This window comes from Triturus cristatus, chromosome 7 (genome assembly GCF_964204655.1).
Source record: "Triturus cristatus chromosome 7, aTriCri1.1, whole genome shotgun sequence".
Lineage (NCBI taxonomy): Eukaryota > Metazoa > Chordata > Amphibia > Caudata > Salamandridae > Triturus > Triturus cristatus.
This window is the reverse complement of record NC_140590.1, coordinates 78,291,912-78,315,361: the sequence shown is the minus strand read 5'-3', so window position 1 is coordinate 78,315,361 and position 23,450 is coordinate 78,291,912. Positions and strand designations below refer to the sequence as shown.

The following is a 23,450-nucleotide window of genomic DNA, read 5'->3' as shown; positions in this document are numbered from 1 at the left end:
GGTCCTCACCCTAAAGACCAAAGCATTAGGTACCACTTTGTACAAAAGGTGATGACTATGTGAAGATTGATGGTGTGGATTTGTACATATATCACTACTGTACAGTCAATTATTCTCGGCACATTGAGATCAAGAGGAAGGAATATAAAAATCACCTCTATTCAGAGGCACCTACCAGAGCGATGATATGTTGCCGCCATGTAGATACAGTTGGTCATCTCCCCAGCACATTCAACAAATCCATTGGCCTCACAGGTCAGGGCACCAACCACATTACAGGTGGGGCACTTCACTCCATTCAGAGTGTTGTTTTTGGGTGGAACTGTACAATGCATAAAGGGAAAGCAGATCTCTGTTGATTCTTAGGTTTTCCATACACATGTCTCAATATGCAACATATATTCCATAGAGCAGCATTTCCCACACTGTTGTTATGTGGTGAGTCACAAAAGATCCGGTACATATCACATTGAAAACTTGTGCTTGATTTGTACCTCACTCCTCCGTAGTCCTAATGGTAAAAATACTGTGTATACAAAGTAAATGCAACATGACACTAGCTGATAGGAGTGTTCATTTTCCCAGTGTGTGTTCACAGCATCGTCCAATTTAAATCATGTTATAGCAGATTATTCGCTGACATAGCTCAAAGTGTTCATATTGCCCCATCTTCCACGAGATCAGAAATGGTCAAGTATTTTTACCATTAGGACTGGGGGGAGTGAGTTGCAAATTTTTACATAAGCTTTCAGTGTGAGTGACTCTGACTCATTCCTACTGTCCTTCCAGCAGGACTGGCCTGCAAGTAATTAAATTAAATTGCCTGCATAGCTAGGTTCTGATCTGGCCCTGAGTAGAGGTGTGTGTGGTTGACAAGACAAATACATTGCAGGCTGCAGCCCTGAACTGAGGCCGAGGCAAATGATCTGCAAAAACAACAGAAAAGCAGATTCTGCAAATTAGTCAAGGTTAAGAGTACTGTGCATCATCTATCAAAGGAGCTCGATTTTAGCTTCTGTACCAACAGGAATCAGAAGCAAACTATACCCACATTTTATTGTCTTTAATACAAGCTGAAGAAAGTCCATAAGGCTCAAAAGCCTGATTATGTTCTACCAGATTGTGCATGATCATGCCATAGCTCAACTCTTTGACAATGCCCATAGCATACCCATACACCAGCCAGCTGGGGACATTATTGCAGGCAGCAGATTCATTCCTTTTCTCTAAAAATCACCCTGCTTCAAGTCAGTTAGAGCTATGTATGTCACAAATGTCCTTTGTTCTAAAAATATGGTTGTGATTATAAATTGTTTAGGAAGCACTGCCGTAGATGAATGATAGCGAGTTCTAAAGGAGCTGTGCAAAGACTTGAATATAATATTAACACAAACAGACATCACAATACTGCCAGATCAAGGATATGCTGACTACATCACCTCTACCTTTTAGACAATGGAAGTATTGGTGTTGGAGCTCGGTTGGGGCAGGTAGTGATACTAAAAAAATCTAGGACCATCTGCAACACACAATCAAGAACAAGATACACTAATGAAGGGAGGCTAAAAATACATCCCCTCACTTTTTAATGCCAATTTATACCAATAACTCACCCAGGTTCTCTACCAGAGTCAGTATCTACAAGAAAACTATTGAAGAAAATCAGAACTGCTATTAAATAGGGGAATTCCGCAGAGTGACGTGAATACTCATTCAGCATAGTTCTGCGATCAGCTGGAAATCAGAATGTCACGCTGCTCGGGCTGATTTATAGGACTGGGAACTTGTTCCTCGCTGAAAAATCAGTGGGTACAGCACCATGTGGTGTGCCAGAGAGCACTGCACCTCGAGTTTGTTTTGCTGTCTAATTTACAATTGATGGTTGGGAAATATACATAAGCCAACGGGGGATCCCTGCATATAGCATTTATAGACCTAACTTTGGCATTTGACTGCGTCAAGAGACCCAAGTTGTGGTCTATCCTCTTAGATCTGGGCATGGATGAATATTTGGTGGCTTTTTGACACTCCACCTATGCTAACACTACTGCTGAGGTGAGATATAATAAGGATGGCAGTGTGTCAGCCTCTCGAGAAGTCAAGAGAGGGGTCAGGCATGGGTGTATTTTGGCCCCCCTGCTGTTTACGCTTTACATCAATAGGATAGGGGCCGCCCTTTTGGCAACAAGTAAAGCTATCCCAGGGACGGCTCCAAATGTATTTCTGCACTTCTCTCCACCGACAACACAGTGTTGTTTGGCAGAACTGCCGTTGGTCCTTAAAAACATTAAAATCCTTTTTTCTAAATCTCATTCCATGATGATCGCTACTCAAAAGGCTGTTAGGTGAAAGTTTTTCTATAGGGGCAGAACTATCAAATGTTTCAACTTTACCCTACTTGGGTGTGCAGTTTGAAGACAGAGGGTCGTGGGTTGCACAAAGAGCACACAAAAGAACGCTTGGCAAGGGCAGTGGGGGCAACCATGGACTTCGCAAAGAGATTAGGGAATAAGCCTGTACCTGCCCTGTTAAAGGTGTTTAGAGATAAATATATCCTAATGGCCATGTATGGATGCGATGTGTGGCGGTACAAGGATGTGAGAGTCTTGCAGGTAGTGGAAAACAAATTTATGCTTAGACTCCTTGCTGTCCCCCCCTGCACCCCTGACATCATGATGCATGAGGAGCTTGGCCTGGGATATATTTCAGATCTTATCGCAGTCACGCCCTTAATGCGTTGGATGAGAATCTTGTCAAGTCTAGCTCCTTCTTTGAATTAGCCCGTAATAGCTAACTTTATTGCACTTGAGGGGGCTCTGCGTTAAGTTACATCATGGAGTAGAGGAAGCAGCTATGTGTCCCTGATTTGTTTATGAACCCCAGGCCTTTACACCCTAGTGACATTAGGAACATTAACCATCTGTTTATGGCTAGGCAGCAGAGAGAAAGGGAGGGTATGGAACCTGCTAAACCCTCAGTGAGAAAATATATTACACTGAGCTTAAGCTCGCAGGTGCGGCCCTATTTGTCTCTTGTTAACAATGTTCACCATTGCTTCTTGCTAACCAGATTTTGATTTAATTTTATACACTGGTTATTAGCCTTTCCAAAGGGCTTCTTGAAGCCAGGTGCCTTAAAGCCAGGTCCATGTACAATTTCTCTGAGCAGGACACCTTGCATTTTATATTTTTTTGCGAATTTTATGGCAGTTTGCGGAAAAACATTATCCTTCCGCTGCTTAGATCTAGCCATTTTGTTCAAGTAAGGCCTGCATTATTGTATGCACAAATGCTTTCTTCTCCCTTGGTTTGCCTCGGAATTGCAACTTTATTTTCAGGAGCAGTAAGACTCAGGAGGAAGATACTCTTGGTCCAGTAAGTCTGAATCCGATTTGAGTCCCATAGGAATTATTAGTGTTTATTTCATGAAGGAATAGTGTAGGGCTTGAACTTGCTGCTTCTTGATCATGCCAACGCGCTGCCACACTTACTCTTTATCTGCTGATTTTTACATCCTGGGCCGTATTCTATATTCCCTTTTTTCTTAATAGTGAGTTTTATTTTCTTGTGTAAACGTCTTAGACATTTTTTATTCATGTTAACTGGACCTGCTATGTATTTACAGCCTTTTTTAAAGCGTTTTGTATCTTCTATGTGTCTTTGGTACAATTGTTTTAACGTGTGTGCTTTTATGGCCTTCTTTGGCTGAATAAAGAATCTTTGAATTGAATTAAATTGCCTCTCAAATAGATGTTCCGCTTGATCAGCTGCTTTCTCAATGTGACTTCCCGCGTTGGTAAACTCTCACCGGATGCCCTCCTAGCGCCCAACACTCATGCTGAGGGATGACAATTCTTGCTTGCCAGTGTACCATTGGGGAGCCACACATGAATAAAACTCTGTCAGTTGGCGGTTGGTAGAATTTGGCCTGAACTCATTATTGCATAGTGGCCAAAACTCCATTTACTCCTCCGGCGTGGCAGAAATGATCCTGCCCCTACAATTAAGCTAATAGACACCAAACTACATAGACAGAATAATGGATTCCAAGAAAAGAACTAAATAACTCATCCAAGAAGGCCACTAAACACACAGACGACAACACCAAGATGCAAAGTGTAGGGACTAAGGAGAATACCACACACTCACACACATATAGACGAGGATATAATAAGAGGGATGTAAGAAAACTAGCTATAAAATAGCTGCAAACTGCACTATCTAAGGACATGCCTATCAGTCTATCATCACAAAAAGAAAACAGATGATCTAAACTACAACTCAAAACCCAACGGAGCACGAACAAAAGTGTGCAGATTGTCCCAATCCTTTGGAGTCAACTGGCAGTCATCCTATAGCTAAAGCAAGTGGCAAAGGGGCATATTATCAAGGACGGCATTAAACATTATTGCCGCTTTGGGCTTCTATGGGAATTCTCCAGGGCATATTGTCAAGCCGATTATCGCCGCTTTAGCAGCAGTTTTCTGCGGCTGAACCAGCGATAATTTTAACGCCGTACTTGATAATATGCCCCAAAGTTAGTTAACCCTTCCTTGAATGTGTTAACTGCTATTCCAAAAGAGCATCTGTGAAAGGAGTAAAGCAGGTTAGAATGGCATTGCTTGCTGTCACTAGTTGTGAAAAAACGAAACTCACAAGGATTGTAAATGTTCATCTTCATGAACAAAATACATAAAAGGTTTTGGGGAACCTATAGGTGTGCACAACCTCATTAATCATTCCCTCTCAACAAACACTAGAGCAGAAGTGGACTCCTTCTTTTAAAACTCGCAAACTGGCCCCAGAAGGACAATCAGAGGCACCAACAATGGTAATACAAATTGACTAACTGCAAACATAACACCATCAAAAAGAGACCAAATTCATGGATGCATAAACTTTTCTAAGCTGTTACAACCACAAGAACCAGACATTTATCTGTGAACGTTTACATCCCACTAGACTCCCCCTTTAATATCAAGGAGAGCTTTCCAACAGTGTTCACATATTCACATATTCATCTGTTAAGTTGTATTTAGTGCTGCATCATGTTCCAAGTCATGGGCATATTAGAGGTCAAAGTGAATGGGAGATCTGGCATCCAAATATACTACATCCCAAGAGAGATGAACTAACACATCATAAAGAAAACACCAAAGTAGGTTTACCACCAACAAACTAACCCTGGGCGTAGTTCGCGAAGAAGCGCTTCGCGTAGCTATGCAAAGTGCGCTTCGCACTACGCGAGCTGTGCGTAGCACTTCGCGAACTGCGTAGTACCCTGTTCGCACTGTGCAAGATGTCGTTTTCAATGATTGCACAGTGCGTACAAGCAACCGGCACTGTTTAATCATTGAAAACGGCATCTTGCACAGTGCGAGCTGTAGTTTTCTGCTGCTCGAGTAGATTTTTACTCGAGCGGCAGCTTTCTCAACATGAACTGGTAGTACGCGACCACTCGCAATGAGAAACCTGACCTCCTCGCGTTGGTAATCTCGCCGGTAGGTTTATTTTCCATGATCGCGATCGCCAACTTGATGCTGCTGATCGCGAACGAGGAAAAAGTCTCGACGGGATGTCATTTGGCTTGCTCACGGTCGCCAACTTGACATTGAGGACCGCGAGCAAGCAAAAAATGACCGCTGCACTACGCAACACTATGCTACGCGTATTTGCACTGTGTTACGTGCAATTCACGTAGTGCGAAGTAGCGCTAACTTCGCAAACTACGCGAGCATAGCGTAGTGCTTTGCCCAGGCTTACAACAAACAAGCAGTCAGCCCTTAGCCCCAAACATTCATACATAGAGCATACACAAAATAACACTATTGTATTTATGTAAATGACAGAAACTCCTGCAAAACTAGATAAATGTCCCTGGAACAATTCACCTATTCCCCTAACACTTGCAGCTGATGCAGTATGCGACCATCAACAAGGTAATTTGCTTCAAACCATAGACTGTCTTATATAAACACAACTAATAGATGCTCGATCCGTTATAAAAATGAAATATCCCAAAATAATACTCAGAACAACCGCCCACCAAAATACAGCTGAAAACAAAACCAATCCACCAGAGCGTCGACCTACTATAGAAAAGAAATATTCAAAAACACTCAGCACAACTGCCCACAGAAGTACAGCTGGAAATCCAATAGCAGGAACCTATAATATCCACCCCTCAGCAACAAAATGAAAGGAAGACAAATAGAGTTTTACAGCTAAACAAGTCGGATCAGCTGGAACAGGAAATACATGCTCCTCTACTGACACCACAGACATCTACAAGAAAGCAACAACACATGATTCAACCAGAACCATTGTGACCTTCATCAAAGTGTATTGTAAGATAATTTTATTTTCTTCCTTCCCTTGGGCAGATCAGGAGAATAAAGGGGCTATGATCTGGTCTGGAAGAATTCTGTACTCCATGCAGTATCTCAAAAACGTGTTCATTTTTGTTAAAGATCAAAAAAAAGTAATGAAGATGCTGTGACATCGTGAGACTATATGTGCTAGGACCCTTTCAATTCTGGGTGGACTCAATAGAGGAATTACGTGACTTTCTGGGAGTGGAACATGTGATCGTGTGCTGAAGAATGAAGACGTCTGTTACAGAGCTCTGTGTGTGGCATACTTGTTTGAATGCGTCCGAGCTGGGAAAGACGCTACAACAGGTAGATGAGTAGGGGATGCGTAACCCAAATGAAACAAGGTTGCTTTCCCTCAGCCTTTTCAATGATACAGCAAACTACTTGTGCATGCCACCTGCACCCAAATAGATGAGAAGCTGTTCAAAGGTGGCGTGTGAGGAGTAGCACATTTCGAAAGCCGACCAGAAACCCACTGGTAAGGCCAAAAGAAGAGATACTGTTCCACATCATAGCACAGAGCTGTCATCAATAAAAAGTAAAATGCAAAAGGCAATGACAACCAGGTCAATTAAAAACAAAAAAACGCAACAATACCCAAGGGCGAGCAATGGAACAGTTACTCACCGGCAAAAAAGATGACGATCTATAATCTCAGATAAGGCGTGATGACCCAAATGCAAGAATACTGACAGTGTTTGCAGAAGTTACAGGTTCAAATGATAAGCGGCAGTTGTCTGAACAGCATATGCTCTCAAGTGCAGTAGAAAAGAGAACAAGGTATGATTCAGCTCTATTCCTGAAACCACCATTTAACACCACCAAAACCCAGAACATTGGCACAAGGTGGACTGCATGGATTGAAACATTTAGTGACTTCATAGATGTTTTAAAAGAATTAGACGATAAGAAAAACCATTAAGTACTTAAAGAACATTGATGGTGATGAAGTAAAAGAAGTGCTTAACAAGGCAATATTGGACCATCGGATCAAAGAAGTATTGGGTACCAAGTTCAATCCAAAGCCAAATGACAATTATGAAAGGTACATTTTTGATCAAGTGAGACAGCAAACTGGTGAAACAAAGGATGAGTTTGTTGAAATACTTGATATGCCTATCAAACACTGTAAATGTAGGGAATTTACTGAGGAAGAAGCCATACACCTCAAAGCCGAGATGGATGTCTTTCAGACACTATCAGAAGAGACATGTTGAGAAAGATGCTCAGTTTAGAGAAAGTACTAATGACTGCAAGGGCCTATGAAAGAGCAGATGGACAAGCTGCTGATATGGAAGCTGGAACAGTGAAGAATTAATTAGTGTTGGTCATGAAAAGCAAGCACAAGTAGTAGGTAGATACATGCAAGTCAACGTCTCCAAAGAAGAAAAGGTTGTGTTTCCGATGTGGGTTTTCCTTACCTCATGAAGGCAAATGTACAGCCATAGGACAGGCATGCAAAGTTTGTCGGAAAGAAAAACACTTCATAATGGTTTGCAAAATGAAAGAAAAACCAAATACGTCACAGAGAGAAACTAATATGGATGCCAGAATTTTCATGATGCATACTCACCATGCCCACAAGACCAAAAGGCAACATCAGTCAATAAAAGTCAACTGTTGTCTCATACCCTGCATAAGAGACAGTGGTGTGTTGATTAACATCAACCCAGTCAAAAAGTTCAGCAGCCTCTCTTCTATGCTACACCTCAACCCACCAAACATAAAGGTGGACCCGTGGTCTGCTATTATAATAATATTCCACATTTGTAAAGCGCGAACAATCACCCGTAAGGGTCTCTAGGCGCTGGGGGCCGTCGGGAAGATTAAGCAAGCTATTGCCCAGAGTCACATGTTGCTGGGCTAATCTGCTATCAGCGCCAGGGATCGAACCGTGATCCCCAGATTCCGGCATCAGTCACCCTGGCCGCGGCGCCACACCTCTTCCGCTATTAAACTGTTGCAGATTCAAGGGTTATTCTCAACGACAATGTGACATGGAGCAAGCACTGATTCAAGTTCTTCGAGGAAATCGTTCCGTTGCATGTCTACTTAGTTTTGCCATTGCTACTGATATGGGAGTGATATCTCTCAATAACAACCTCCTCACTCAATCTGAAATTGTGATTCAGTTTCTGTTGTTGCGTCATGGACTAGGCATGCTGAAAACAATGAAGGTGCAACTTCACATTAAGGAGAAGATTTGCCCGGCTGCCCAGCAGCAGCGCAGGGTCTCTTTTCACTCGCAAAAAGCCATTGAGAAAGAACTAGAAACAGTGATGAAGCATAACATCATTGAGCAAACCACCAGTCCTACGCCTTTGTTTTCACCCATAGTGGTGGTGCCAAAAAAGGACAGTGGATTTGCAGTGCACAGCTGTGTTGCTATCCAACAAAGCAATTGATAGAAAAAGACATTCTGGTCCACGCATAGCCGGCATGATCATGCAAATCAACAGTGCCAAAGTCTTCTCCTGTCTTGACCTGAACAATGGATACCATTAACTCAAGCTGGTAGAAAACTATAGGTACATCACTACTTTTTCAACTCATGTTGGTTTGTTCAGATACAAAAGGTTTTAGTTTTGGAATGTCGTCAGCTGCAGAAATATTTCAGGATGGTATATGTCAAATAATTCAACCTGTCATGCATGGTTTTAATCACAGTGATGACATGCTGCTATTTGGAGCAGCACAAAATGAGCATGACAAAGATCTTACGCTAGTGTGCCAGTTACTTGCTGATGCAGGTCTCACTCTGAATACAGAAACGTGTAAGTTTCACAAAACCAAACTTAAAATCTTTGAGCACACATTCTCTGATGGAGGAATGACTCCTAACCCAGATAAAGTGCAAGCACTGTCGGCTATTAGCGCCCCATAAGATGTCACCATGCTGCAATACTTGAATGGCCAGTTATTGCTCAAGCTACATTCATTAATTTGTTACTATGAGTGCTCCATTGAGAAACTTGACAACACAAAGTGTCCCTTTCCAGTGCTCTGCTGGATGTGATTAAAGCTTCAAAAGAATAAAACATGCAATTGAGAATGTAACCGAGATTTGCCTATTTTGACCCCAAGTTACAGACTGTGATCACAGTAGATGTGAGCCTGGTGGGGCTGGTGGCAATCCTTGCTCAACCTAATGGTTATTTGACTGCTCAGAAACATATTGTGGCCGATGCCAATCAAAGCCAGTCTGACACAGAATGTGACCATTCTCAGCCAGAGGAGAGTCTGGCTGCAGTGTGGGCCTGCAAACATTTTAATGTGTTTCTATTTGGGAAACGTTTCACTATCATTACAGACCACCAAGCACTGCTCACTATTTTTGGATACCCTACAGCCAAGATGCCCCCTCGCATTCAGAGGTGGAGGTTGTGACTGCAAGAGTATGACTATGCAATTGTACACAAGACGGGTAATGATCAGAACCCTGCTGATTACTTTTCACGAGTACCGCTACATCGACACAGTTACACATCCAAAACTGCTGAAGAGTACATTAATTTCATTGTGAGGTCTAGCACACCTGAAGCCCTATCCATAATTTCAACTCAATTGTGGAAAAACAATGCTTGACATTTTGCTGGCAATGTTGAATTTCAAAAATGTTTAAATGTACAGGATGAATGTGCGTAGATAAGGACGGTAAGAGAGGCTCAAGAATAGTCATACCTCAGAGCTAGGCCTGGGCGGTAAACTCCGTTCCGCTCGCGGAATTTGCGGAATTTGCGTAATTTCGCGTTCCGTAGAGGACGCGAAATTGCTCAAAAGTCTGCTTTCCGCGATTTCGCGAAATTTTTGCTTGTTCGCGTTCTCAAAAGGCGTGTTCGCGAGATATTTCTCCCCGAGCACGCAAACAGCAATTGTGAACAGGAAAAAAGCATCGCGAAAACAAGCAATTCCGCGTGTTCGCGGAATTTCTGCGTGTTCGCGGAGATTTTTTACCGTTTCGCGGAGATTTGCGGAACGCAATTACGCAAATTCCGCCCACCCCTACTCAGAGCCTAATACAGTACGTCATTGAACTTGTTCATGAAGGACATTGTGGCATGTAGCCATCAAAAGAGTCCTAAGAGACCGAGTGTGGTTCCCACGTCTAGATGAGCAAGTTGTGAGGGAACGTAAAGAGTATCATATTCGCAACAGTCTTTCCCCAAAATCTACGCAGCATCCTTTGACAATGTCTGGCCTTCCTGCACAGTTTTGGGACAGAGTTGCATTTGATTTCTTTGGACCCCTAGGAAACAGACATGTCATGGAAGTCATTGATGAGTATTCATGCATTCCTTTAGTAGAGGAGATATCATCAATAACTCATGACAAGCTAATTTGAGTGGCTCGATGAGCTCTTTGCTGCATGAGGTATCCCCGTCTTTCTCAGATCTAACAATGGTCTGTCTTTCAATAGCAAAGAATTCAAGGAGTTTCTAGCCGGACTAAATGTCAAGCATCAAAACAGTACACCTCTGTGGCCCCAAAGCAATGGTGTTGTGGAATTATTTATGGGTAAATTGCTGAGCATCGATGGAGGGGATTGAGTTAAACCAAGCCCTGTGTTAAGCTCACTGTGGGTATTGTTCAACTCCTTACTCCACAACTGGTCCGAGTCTTGCCACCTGGCTATTTGGGAGAGCCATCGGAAACAAACTGCCATCAGGGACAATAGACTGATCCTTGAATGCTGATAAGATTTGGGTCACAGACACTTCTTGAAATTGCTAAATGAAAATATAGACCGATCGGTGTCGATTAGCAAAGAAAACAGTTTTCGATGAAGATGTCTGGGTCCTGGTCTAGCAGAAATAAAAGCAGAAAACAGACACTCCATTTGCTGTCGATCCCCTAAAGATTGTCACGTGCAAAGTACACATGGCGATGGCACATCGTCTTGGAATGTCCATCATACAGGACTCATCACACTGTAAGCACCAACCTTGACAATTGTCAGCTCTTACAAATAAGAATGAGGCAATCCCGCCTAACAGTCCAGATCAAGCATCAGAACATGTTCCATCAATGCATGGTCAGAGTACCTCTTAACCATCCCATACCAGTTGACCTGTCCGACTAGTGCGAGCACCTCAATGACTTATTGAAGAAAATATAATGTGACTGTTGTTTATACTTTTTATTCCACAAAGTGGAAGATGTAGTGTCATGAGACTATGTGCTATAGGACCCTTGCTGTTCTGGTTGTACTCAACAGAGGAATTACGTAACTTGTGGGGAGGCTATTAACGGTTATAATGTAATCCAATTGCAGTGTGTGATCGCATGCTGAAGAATAAAGACATCTGTTACAGAGCTCTGTGTGTGTCACCCCGATCCCGCTCTCCTACGTGACATTTGAGCCTCATTGAGCCTCTTCCGGGACAACAGACTCCATCTGATCGGTGCCCCTGATTCCCACGCCAACCCAGCTACCTGCACAGAGCAACCAGTTGCTAGGCAACCGGCTGGCCACCATTCCTCTCAGCCTATGACACTAGCGCATTGCAGGCCTCTACCCCAGACCAGCCCACCACCCTGTCCACCTCTGCAGGCTACTTAAGACAAGCTGCTGCATGGCAGCACCAAAGGCAAGCCCATCTGCGCCTGTCTGTGCCACCACCATGCCCAGTAGGAGAAACTCTGGCCCACCCATCATCCACCGCTACTCCAGTGCACTCCCCGAGGAATGGACCCAGGATGCTGCAGCGCCCTCTGCTTCACCTGCTCACCCAAAAAAAACAAAGGAGCTTTCAACTGCCTCCACTGCAACTTCACCTGCGAATCCACACTACCACATACCCCTACAAAGACCACCAACCACCAGCCTAAACTACAATGCATGCTACTCAACGTCCACTCCCTGACCAAGCACCCCAATGAACTCTGGGCCACCACCACCAGCCCCCTCAGTGTTACTCACAGGGACCTGACTCAAGGACTCCTCAGTCCCTGATGCAGCTACTGCCACGCCAACCGGCTGCAAAATGACTCACAGGGACTGGCCAGGCAGGTCTGAAGGAGGAATTGCCGTCATCCACAAGGAAACCATCAGGTACACCGCTTGTTCCGATGACCTTCTCTCACCCGACATGGAACACCTCTACTACTACCTATATACCAACGCCACTTCAACCGTCAGAGGTACCCTCACCTACAGACCACCTCTACCTCAACCTCCCTTCTGCAACACTGTTTCTGAAATCATTGCCCCCTCACCTTGGAATCCAGACATTACCTCCTCCTCAACGAAGTCAATTTCCACCTTGAAGACCCCTAAGACACCAACTCGGCCATCCAACCTTCACAGTCCCTCTGCAACTCACCTGCCGACTTCTTCCACACCAAGATTGCCAACATCTACAAAAACATAGAACACCAACCGCCACAGCCAGAACTCCCTGCTTCTCCTTCCAATCTCCCGCTGACATCCTGACAGACTGGACAACTCACTGCACCAAAAGCACAACATCTATCATATCCTCCAACCATTTTGGAGCTCTGACCAGCCTCCACTCCCCCACACCTTCAACCTCGGACACAAAGAAATCAGACCTCCACTCACCAGCATCAGCAACTCGGCATCCAGCTCTGCCACCTTCCCAGAAACCTGGAAGCACGCTGAAGTAGAATTCCTTCTGAAGAATCCAACAGTGGACCCATCCAAACTCAAGAACTACCGCCCCATATTGCTCATCCCCTTCCCAGCCGGGGTAGTGTAGAAAGCCATCAACATCCAACTCACAGACTACCTGGATTCCAACCACTTGCTTGACCCCTCCCAATCTGGCTTCCGCTTGAACCACAGCACAAAAAGCACCATTATAGCTACCACGGATGACATCAGAGCCATCCATGACCACGGCGAGTAAGCAGCCCTGATCCTCCTTGACCTGTCAGTGGCCTTTGACACCATCTCCCACCACCTCCTCATCCAAAGACTAGACCACATCAGGATCTATGGCAACGCCCTCAAGCTGCTGTCCTCTTTCCTCACAGGACACACTCAGAATATCTGTCTCCCACTGTACACTTCTGACCCAAAGAGAATCATCTGTGGCATACCCCAGGAATCCTCACTCAGCCCCACACTGTTCAATGTCTGCATGACTCCACTGCCATCCATCGCTCGCAACCACAGACTCAACATCATCTCCTATGCTTGGACAATACCAGAGAAAACTTCCAGAAGGCATGACTGAAGTTACCGACTGGATGAGAGCCAACTGTCTCAAATTCAACACCGACAAAACCAAAGTTCTCCTCTTTGGAAAACCTCACCATGATCTGGCTCCAGGTGGCCCTTCACCCTCAGACCAGCACCCACCACCAACACCCACACTGGCAACCTCAGAATCATCTTCAACAGCGATGTCTCCATGACATGACAGGTCAACTTGGTTGCTTCAACCTGCTTCAACACCCTCAGAATTCTCCATAAAGTCTTTCTATGGATCGCAACCAACACCAGAAGAACTATCACTCAAGCCCTCTTCACCAGTTGACTTGACTAGGGGAATGCCATCTACGCTGGATCCATCACTTCCTCCTCAAGCACCTCTAAACAATCCAGAATGTTGCAGCAAGAATTATCCTGGACCTGCCCAAATGATCCAACATCACCAGCACCTCCATAGCCTACACTGGCTTCCCGTCAAGAAGAGAAGCCAATTCAAACTGTTCACGCATGCCTACAAAGCCCACCATAACACAGGAGCAGAATATCTGTACAACCGCCTGACCTTCCAACAGTCCACCAGAAACTTGCAGTCTGCCTCCCTGCCCCTCGCCACCGTCCTCCACATCCATCATACCAGAGGACGCCCTTTCTCCCACCTCGCAGCTAAAGCCTAGAACAAATTCACTTTCCATCTCCAAACCACTACCTCCCTCGCCATATTCAGGAGTGAACTCAAAACCTGGCTGTTCGGGTAGCTCCACTTCACACAGCACCTGAATAACCCTCGGGTTGATAAGCGCATGCTGCAAGTACTGTTTTATTCATTTATTCACTTGCATGCTCTCGGGCTGGGGAGGATGGCACAGATGCAGAGCGGAGCAAAGCCACATTTGTCAGCAAAGAGATTGAGGCCTAAGGAACAAGGAGGAGATTTAACACAAGATATGCTTCCTTCTCTAAAGAAACCTTCTCACAGAAGACAGTAGTAAGTGCAGCTGCATACCTGTCTGCTTTGACAAGCTAAGGTTACCAAAGCCTTCTACAAAAGCAATAAAACAACAAATACGAAACTGCAAAACTTTGGCAATAAGGCAACACAATCATGCATTATTGAATTCAACTGATCTGGTTTCAATTGGAAAAAAGAGAACATGAGGGTTAGAGAGCTGGCAAAGATAGTAGGAACTAGAGTATGTTGGACGATAGCTTGCTGACAGAGACTTTGAGGCCGACCAATAAGTAATATGTAACAAGCGATCATGGCCAGGAGCCAGGAAAAGATTCTGAAATGCTGGCGCAGAGATAAAGGGAAGGGAAATAGAGAGAGGGAAAAGTCAAATGTTAGAGAAGAGAATGTCATAAAGATGAAATACTCACAGTCAAGAGGATTTTTGCTGCAGCCACTTGTTTGGCAGACTTCGACTTTCAGCTGATAAAAGCTTTTTCTTACTGCACTCCTGTACAAGGTGTTCTCGTTTCTCAAAGCTGAGCAATTCTTGAAGGAAGTATAAAATGAGCCAATTCCCTCTGGATATGAAAAGAAGAACACAAATAGCATTTGTATGCAATCCAGACTGACCAAAGCAACCTCAGGGCATCGCCTTCCATGGCCATCACAACAGGCAGACTCTTCCTGATATCGACACACAAACCTCAAGATGAGACCGGAACATGGTAGAAAATGTGTTTCTGGTAAAGAATTTCCTTTTTATTATGTCACATACTCCTTCAGGGTGAAAAGTCCTGTCCAGAGTCCTCCTCATTCAAAAATGCAATTGCTCATTCAAAACACCCAAATGTATAGTTCTTGTGAGGGTGTTTTGGAAGCAGGCGTAATCTGGTGCATTATATTTTATGTGATGCGTAACACCTTTCTTTCTATTCTCATTGGTTACCTTCTTCTACCTTCTTTTCTGCTTTTTAACTATGAGGTTATCCCACATCGGAGTCCCTTTGTGAAAAGTTGAAAGACACCTCAAATGTAATACTGTACACTTAGGACTCAAAGTGACTTTCTTTGTCAACCTGCTCTGTAGTTATTGTCATCAACATTAGTATGTTTTCACAATGTCCCATTATTGAATTGTCTGCTGATAGGTATTGGGCTACATACTGCACAGCCCCATCTCACAAAGATGGTGCATATGATCCCCAGCAGATGTCCCTGATAGGATGGCTGCCACAAATAGCAGACAGGGAACACAGGTGATCAAAAACAAAACAAAACTGCATTTTAAAAACGTTCTGACACACTCATAGATATGATAAAACCCATACACAACTGAAAACACAAATGCACTTCCAATTGTGCAATATAAACTAGATTATAGTGGTTTGTTCTCTAGATTTCTATCCAGCACTTTGGAGAAAGCAGACACAATAAGGATCCAAAATACTGCCCTTGGATCCATTCTTCTTGCTCTCATTGGATAGAGGATAAAAAGACATCATGTTAGATAAAGAGTAACCGTACATCATCCACGTACCATGATGTCCATATGTCACTCTTGAGAAAAAATTGTTTTCATTAAAAAAGTCGTGTATTACAAAGGTTAGTTCAGTTATCAAATCCACTACAAGGCCACATTTTGAAAAGTGCATTAAATGTTGTGCACGACAATTTGTTTTCATTTAGTTTTCAAAAAATCATTGAAATTCAGCTCCAGCCACAGTTTACCTTTGTAGTTGAAGTAAGAACTGATGAGCTTCTGCAACATTACAAGAATATGAGCTGAACATCAGTTTCTGTGATAGTCATGTTGCACAGTGCATTGCAGTAAGTTGCATTACCCATGTTTCTGTCCAGTGAATATTGTTTTTTAGCAGTTGTTTTGAAAATGAGCAGTTGTATTGGTTTAATGCACAAGTTACATTTTAGCGTTACCTTACTACATGAAACATGCTATGAGATTGTGTGCTTTCTTTGTCATCAACATTCTAAAAGATGTGCTATTTTTGGAGGACATTCTGCTGCTGTAAAAGAGAGGTCTAGATGCTGTGTGCCCCTTATGTATTAGAACTTGTCATTGTTCATTTGATTAATTTTAATTGTGCTGTGAAGTCTTAATTTTTAAATACACATTGTAATATTGGATGTATTAAAGAATTTGGATTCTAATTATAACTAAGTTTTTGCTTTTTGCTTTCTGTAACAATAAAGTTGACATTTGAGTTAATACAATTAGAGAGGATTGAAGGTAGAAGTCAGTACCTCAATGATTTTAGGCACAATGCAGCAGCCAACTTGTAATGTGGAGACTAGTGATGGTTCTCAGTACTAAAGGTTTGTGTCAGAAAAGAGGAATCCCTCTTTTCATCTGTGCATCTCAAAAAAAGTCTTGGGGTTCTCAAAGGACCTTTTATGTGATTTGACCTTCAAAAAGCAGAGAGATTACCTGTTTTTGGAGCATCCATGTATGGTGAAGCAGACATCTGCACTGTACACTACCACAGGACACCTCCAGACCATTTAATGATATTTGCTGATGGTTGCAGAAATTCTTTGATGGAACATGCTTTCCACGTGTAAAAGCACTTCATGCACTATAAATTAGAATGCAAGCTTTAAGTAACTATATTGATGGCCACTGTACTGGCAGCTATAATCCACTGTTTATGCAACAGTACTTCTCCGTTCATTGACTTTCTGCAAAACCCTGTTTGACCTGGATTGTGACTCTCCAACACATTGCTGGTCAGCTGGACTATACTTCTCAAGACAACCATCAGCTGGTCAACCTTGTGAGACTCTTTCACCCCATTTTATCTTTTTAGAGATTAGCTAACCCCTTTCCCATAAAACTACTTATAGCTGCTCCTCCCAATCTGCCCCAATTCTGATCTGTTATTCCTTTGACTAGTGTGCTTTTTTGCAAGCTCTGATCTTTCCGTGTCTTTCTCCAAGATCCTTCAACCTGTGTGCTTTTTGACTGCATACACTCTGGATGGGCAGACTGGCCTCTCTAGAGGACATCATAATGAGTCCCAGTTTTAGCTAAGCTAAAATGCAAATCTGAATAGACCTTCCCCAGAGGGAGAAATGAGGAATTTGACATGAACCTATAACAGTAGACCTGTAACCCACTACAAGCCTCAGAGAAGTAGTCGGTCTCAAAACACTTTTTATATCCAGAGGCGGATACTCCCTTTTCTAAATTAAGTGGTTGTGTTAAGAGCAAGACGAAAAGCAGGTCCCTTCTCACTGCACAATTGAAAAAAAATTGAAGATTAGTCCACAATTCACTGATAATGATTGCAATACTCATCTCACAGAGTATGCGGACATTTCAAAAATCTTTGCTTCCTTTTTAGGTCTCGCTGAGCCAAAGGCTCGAAGAGACATTTTGTATGTGGGATTTTCAAAGTGCTGCTGGCTGGCCTAACGCTTGCGTTCATGCGATCGTGCACGCGCGCAGCCGGCCACCAGCAGCACTTTGAAAACTCGTGTGCGTCATCGCGATCACTTTCGCTTTCAGAGCGATCGCGATGACGCACGCGCACATACAACTCCCGCTTCTCCCCCTCCCCCACCACATTTTACGTCCCCGGCCGCTCGCGCGGCCAACGCTTGTTATTGTCTGTCCCGGGGATCTCAAGTTTCCCCACCCCTGCTCTTATGGCTATTTCCTCCCCTGTCCTGCCTCCCTCGCCCGCCTCCTAAGAGATACCCTTCTCCCCTCTTTTCCCAGGACACACACAACCCGCATCCTCCGCTCCACACCCAGGAGTTGCCGTTACCTTCGTTTGCTGCCTGACATGGTTCTGTTCTGTGAGGTAGGGAAACTTGAGCTAGTGTTTCCATGCTGTACTTGCCTGAGAGGAAGTGAAGTCTGCTCCTTGTGTTGTATATGTTCTGTGTAAGTGAGGGAAGCTTGAAGTCCTGCTGTAGGGGGAGGGGAGGCGCAGGGGTGTGTGGTCGCACTGCATGGTGCACGGTTTTCACTGTTACTTATGTAAGGGCACCCAGCACTGCCCCCTGCCCTTTGCCTGTTTATATTAGGTAGCCTTGCACTACTGCTGTCCCAGCTCTACCTTTGTGGTTTGTTAGTGAAGCTTGGTAACAACCTTTCCACTATGCAAAAGCAAACCGTTTGGTTTTGCCAGTGCTTTTTTAATATGCTTTGCTTTCAATAGATTGTACATGTAGCTTTTGGTATCTCACATATGCTTGGGAGTGGTGCTGAGCCCACTTAAATGCTGTCGCTGTGAAAAGTCTCTGACACCTGGCACATATCCTAGTTCGTGAGCTGTGCAATGTAAATCGTTCTTAGGGTGTTTAGGAAGCAGTGTTACAGAAATCAAGAGCAGCTATTTGATTGTCCTTGGAAGGTAAAATGTTTCACTCGACCCTGAACAAGTTCCCGTTCTGTGACCTCAAGAGCTCGATACATCTCCACATTGGCATCTTGATCAGTTTATCAGACTCTGTTGGCAAAGTTCGCGCTGCATTCACATGTATTTTAATGATCCGAGTTTTACCTCTGTGCACTATTTGAATGTTTCGTTCGAATGCGTATATTCTGCATTGCAGTATGGTTTGTGTAAAGCTTGATTTTCACCTACTCGTCTTTCTCGGCCCGTCCCTGCCAACCGTCCTCGAGGCCCCGTGGTATTAGTGACAGGTGTAGGATTTCCGTTTCTAAGAAATGTTTTTCTTTGTTGACTTTCTTTTTTTTTCCCTTAGAAGCATACATTTCACTGCGCGCGGCTCCTAAGCCTCTCTAGTACGTGCAGCTGTAGAAAAACCTTACATAATGTTGGGCATCGCTAAACCCACGAAGGCATTTAAATGAGCTATGTAATCGAAGCCTTGAAGGAACAAGCATTTGCAATGCAATAGGTCTCGCATTTGCGAGATTTTGAGCTCTTGGCATTGTAAATGACACTGCCTTTTATTTGTGTTAAAAAAACCTGCAATAATAAGACATTGTCATTTACGATACCAATAGGTCAAAGTTTCTAATACGTCAGACCTATTGGATTGCAAATGCTTGTTTATGTTGTTGTTAAATTTGCCAGTATTTGCACATTCTGATGCTCTCTACCAGGGTCCGTATGTGATGTGCTGGTCCTCGTCAGGTTTTCTCTTTGACTTCTAGGACTTGTAGTCTTGTTTCTTGTATTATAAAACAGGACTACATATCTCAAAATTCAAAGGAAAACAAACATTTGCAATGCAATAGGTCTTGCATTTACGCAAGTTTAAGCTATTGGCATTGTATATGATGATGTGTTTTATTTATGTTTTAAAACCCAAAACACAAATAAAAGGCATTGTCGTTTACAATGCCAATAGCTCAAACTCGCATAAATGCGAGACCTATTGCATTGCAAATGCTTGTTTGAGTTGCCTCTCTAATTCTGACCTGAGGAGGCTCCTGCAGCTGAAGAGGCTTTCCAACTCAATCCCAAACTACCAACTGGTTAAGTAATGCTTAATTAACTATTATTGAGCCAGCAAAATTATGGTTGAGGAAATTTGGAAGGCATGAATGATATGCTTTCTGGTAATGCCTCTGCAGAAGATGACACCCCAAATTCAATAAAACAACTAAGGCTCAACTCACTCCACTACTGTACAATTTGTTTTAAAGATATGAACAATATGGTTCACTTGAATCTTAGCAGAATTCAGCAAAGCCTTTATGTTCTCTTCATCCCAACTCTAGGAAGGATCCCATGTTCTGCACCAATGTCCATCAAACTCAGCTTATCAAAATGAATGCTAAATCATTAGACAAGACTCTGGTAAACAGGCATAACCAGTGCCTTGTCCATGAATCACGCATAGGTTTTGTACCTGGTGTGTACTTCATGGATCCCTTAATGTACTCTCTCCAGTTGTTTGTGAGACAAGGCGTCTGACCCAGGGATAGGTGTGGCACTGTCACTAAATGCTGAGAAAGTCTTCTACCAGTCGTAAGCGATTACTAATTTAGAAGTCTGGAAAAAGTGTGCATGGGCCAGGAATTTGGCTGAAAACCAAAATGGCTTAGCAATTGTTGGAGAAATATTCTTCTGCAATTTTTTGAGATTTCAAGAGTTGCATGTTGCAAAATATGTGGCAATATTTTAATCAAGAGTATTGGTTACATTACACTAGATACATTATTGAACCAGAACTTGGAGGCAAGTTAACAATGAAAAATGGTGAGCCATTGATTTGAAGTCAGTAAATGTCAAAAGTTTAAGGTGGAAGTGAAGAACCTGAAGGCAAATAAATTGTTAAATAATAATAAGATTTACCATGCAGCTGAGAACAGCCAGGCATTCTAGATAAACACAGGTATCCTCACAGACTAATCCATATTATGCAATAGGTAGAAAAAGATATTTTCACAACAGGCCTGTGCCTCTGAGAGGCTGGGTTTAGTACTGACGTGCTGCAGTTGAGTGATCCCCACCTAGAGCTTACCAATAAGGGAGGCTGACTTGGTGTAGCAATAGCCTGACATGGGACTGACTGTGCCCCAGCCCTACAATCCTTGCAGCTGCCCTGGTATGTAGTACAAATTCCCCATTCCTACTCATTGCCTGTTCACCTCTGATTAGTCACCTGCTCATGTGTCCAAGAGCTAACTGTACGCGTGTAGGCCACATTTCTGAAACGAAACAAGTTCCATCTTGTATTCATCATATGAGCGCATTGCTGCAGAACTAACACACGCATAGGCTTCATCTTGACCAACAACTAAAATGGCCTTTTGAGGAGCTCATCTACTAACAGCATGGAAGGCAAGGGACAGAGATATGGTGCTTTCCTTGGCAGTGTTCCTCAAGGTTGCTCCTGCACTGGGAAGAATACGGGGGCATAGTATCAAGAAATGGCATTAAAATTATTGCCGCTTTGCGGCAGAAAACGGCCGCTAAAGCCGCCATAATGGGCTTGATAATATGCCCTTGAGAATTCCCATAGAAGCCCATGTTCTGGTGTTCACATGGGCTTCTTTTGGAATTCTCTACGGCATACTATCAAGCCCATTATCGCCGCTTTAGAGGCAGTTTTCTGCTGCTAAAGCGGCGATAATTTTAACTCCGTGCTTGATAATATGCCCCATGCTGTTTTCCTGACATTATTGATTGTACCAGGTGGGATTTGTTTTGCATTTAATGAATGCACATCTGTCTTTCTTGCTTGAGAACCAAGATGCTGAGTACGTTTCTGATGCTGGGAAAGGCTGTATCTATCTGTTCATAGAGTGTATGCGTGAGACACTGCATGAGCATCAGCGCGGTGTGCGTCATTTATCTGAATGAACTTCGTTCTCAAAGTACAACCCTGCTAATGAATTTTAGTTAAGAACTGAGCATAGACTTGATACCATGAGGATCCATCCCTATGTGGCACTTACCAATGCTGTACTCACTGATTGCAGACATGCAGCCTTTCGCATTCTCGGCACAGGTCACCAGCTCACCAGAGCATCTCTTATTGGCTAGGTCCACACAGTATTCACACATAATAGCATTTCCTAAAAAATATAATAAGAAATATTATTAATAAGAATAATACCAATACTACTAATCATAGTAATAATATTAATTAGACATGAAATGCTCTTTGATGAAAGGTTTCCATCACTTGTCCCAGGGTTTGAGTCTTATATTTAAAAGGATTGATATCCTCTCAGGACTCTTTTCCAGGTGGATCAGGATTTAAAGGTACAACCTGTGCACAATCCCATCTGGTCTTTCACTTCATCCACCCTCTTCTTTATATTTTGTTTCATGGGGTGGATGAGGATGACACTTTCTCTTGTCCTTGTGGACTGTTATATTTAGTGGCTGAGGTAAGTGAGAGACACAATAGTGTAATAAGACCTGGGCCAGGCAAAATGTGAGATATAGTGAAGGAGGGCAAACACCTCTTTACTCCAAATGAGCTGCCCCCCCCCCAAAAAGCAAAGATGACCAGTGGTGTTAGAAAGTATTGATATGCAAGGCATTTGTCAGGTCTAAGGTGCTTCATGAAGAAAGAAGACTTTTCAGGAGCTTTTTTAAATTTAGCAAATAGGGTTCACCTTAGTGTACAGCCTATGAAATTGAACATGTGATTCACTCCCTGTTCTGTGATAGTGGGAACAAAGAACAGATTGTTCATTTTCTATGGATGTATGTGGTGTTTCTTCTGCTTCTTAGGGGAGAGGAGCAGAACAATGCACATTTCTTGGGACCTGCAGTGGGCATTGCTTTCCCACTTTTGAGTTTACACCACTTCCTAAAGGGGAGATTGGCCACCAGGAGCAAATTTTGACAAACAATGGGCTGCACCAGACACCACTTCACTGGGGTGTGTGAATGCTCAATGGGCATTACCAAGGCCACTACATGGTATGTGTATTTAACTTCTTAGGGCCCAGGGCTTCTCTTCCTCCCTACCTTTTCAGCAAGGGAAATGGAGGCGGGCGGGATGCATGGCACTGTAATGGGCTTAGATAAGATCCTTAGCTGAAAAGAAACACTTTTTAGGACATTATAAAACACAACAGTACAGAATGCCTCTGTTGTTTTGAACAGTCACATAACAGGTGTATTTATAAAGCACATGCCCACCCCTTGGAGTGCTTTGGTGCTGAGTAACACGTGTTTATTGTTTCCCGAATTAATGGTACTCATTTCTCGACCTCAGCAGGATCTATTTGATTCTCTAGTGCTCTCTAATTAATTCTTACCACTTTCCCCACTAATCCTTAGCAAAGGACACAAACAAGAGAACATATTATTATTACGTTTTTCCAAATCTCCCCACGTCTATAGCCCCTGTAACTGTGCAGCACCTTCCAGTCCACCAAGCTCCCCACACCTGCATCAACATGACTCTAGAGCTCATGACACTCTCCACTGCCCTTCAATGCCCACAGCCCCCCAAATTAATACTTGTAAATTTCTGCATCCATCCTG

The 23,450-nt window shown here is 43.3% G+C and overlaps 1 protein-coding gene across 1 annotated transcript in view; it reads right to left on the bottom strand.

The window, feature by feature from the left end:
* LOC146808862 (phospholipase A2 inhibitor and Ly6/PLAUR domain-containing protein-like) overlaps positions 1-23,450 on the bottom strand; it is an 88,805-nt gene that overhangs the window by 33,562 nt on the left and 31,793 nt on the right. Inside the window, exons 2-4 of the mRNA XM_085614793.1 lie at positions 21,902-22,021; positions 14,928-15,077; positions 176-322 (exon numbers count right to left, since the gene is read on the bottom strand). Coding sequence (XP_085470919.1) covers positions 176-322; positions 14,928-15,077; positions 21,902-22,021 — 417 coding nt within the window. The remainder of the gene's footprint in view (positions 1-175; positions 323-14,927; positions 15,078-21,901; positions 22,022-23,450) is intronic.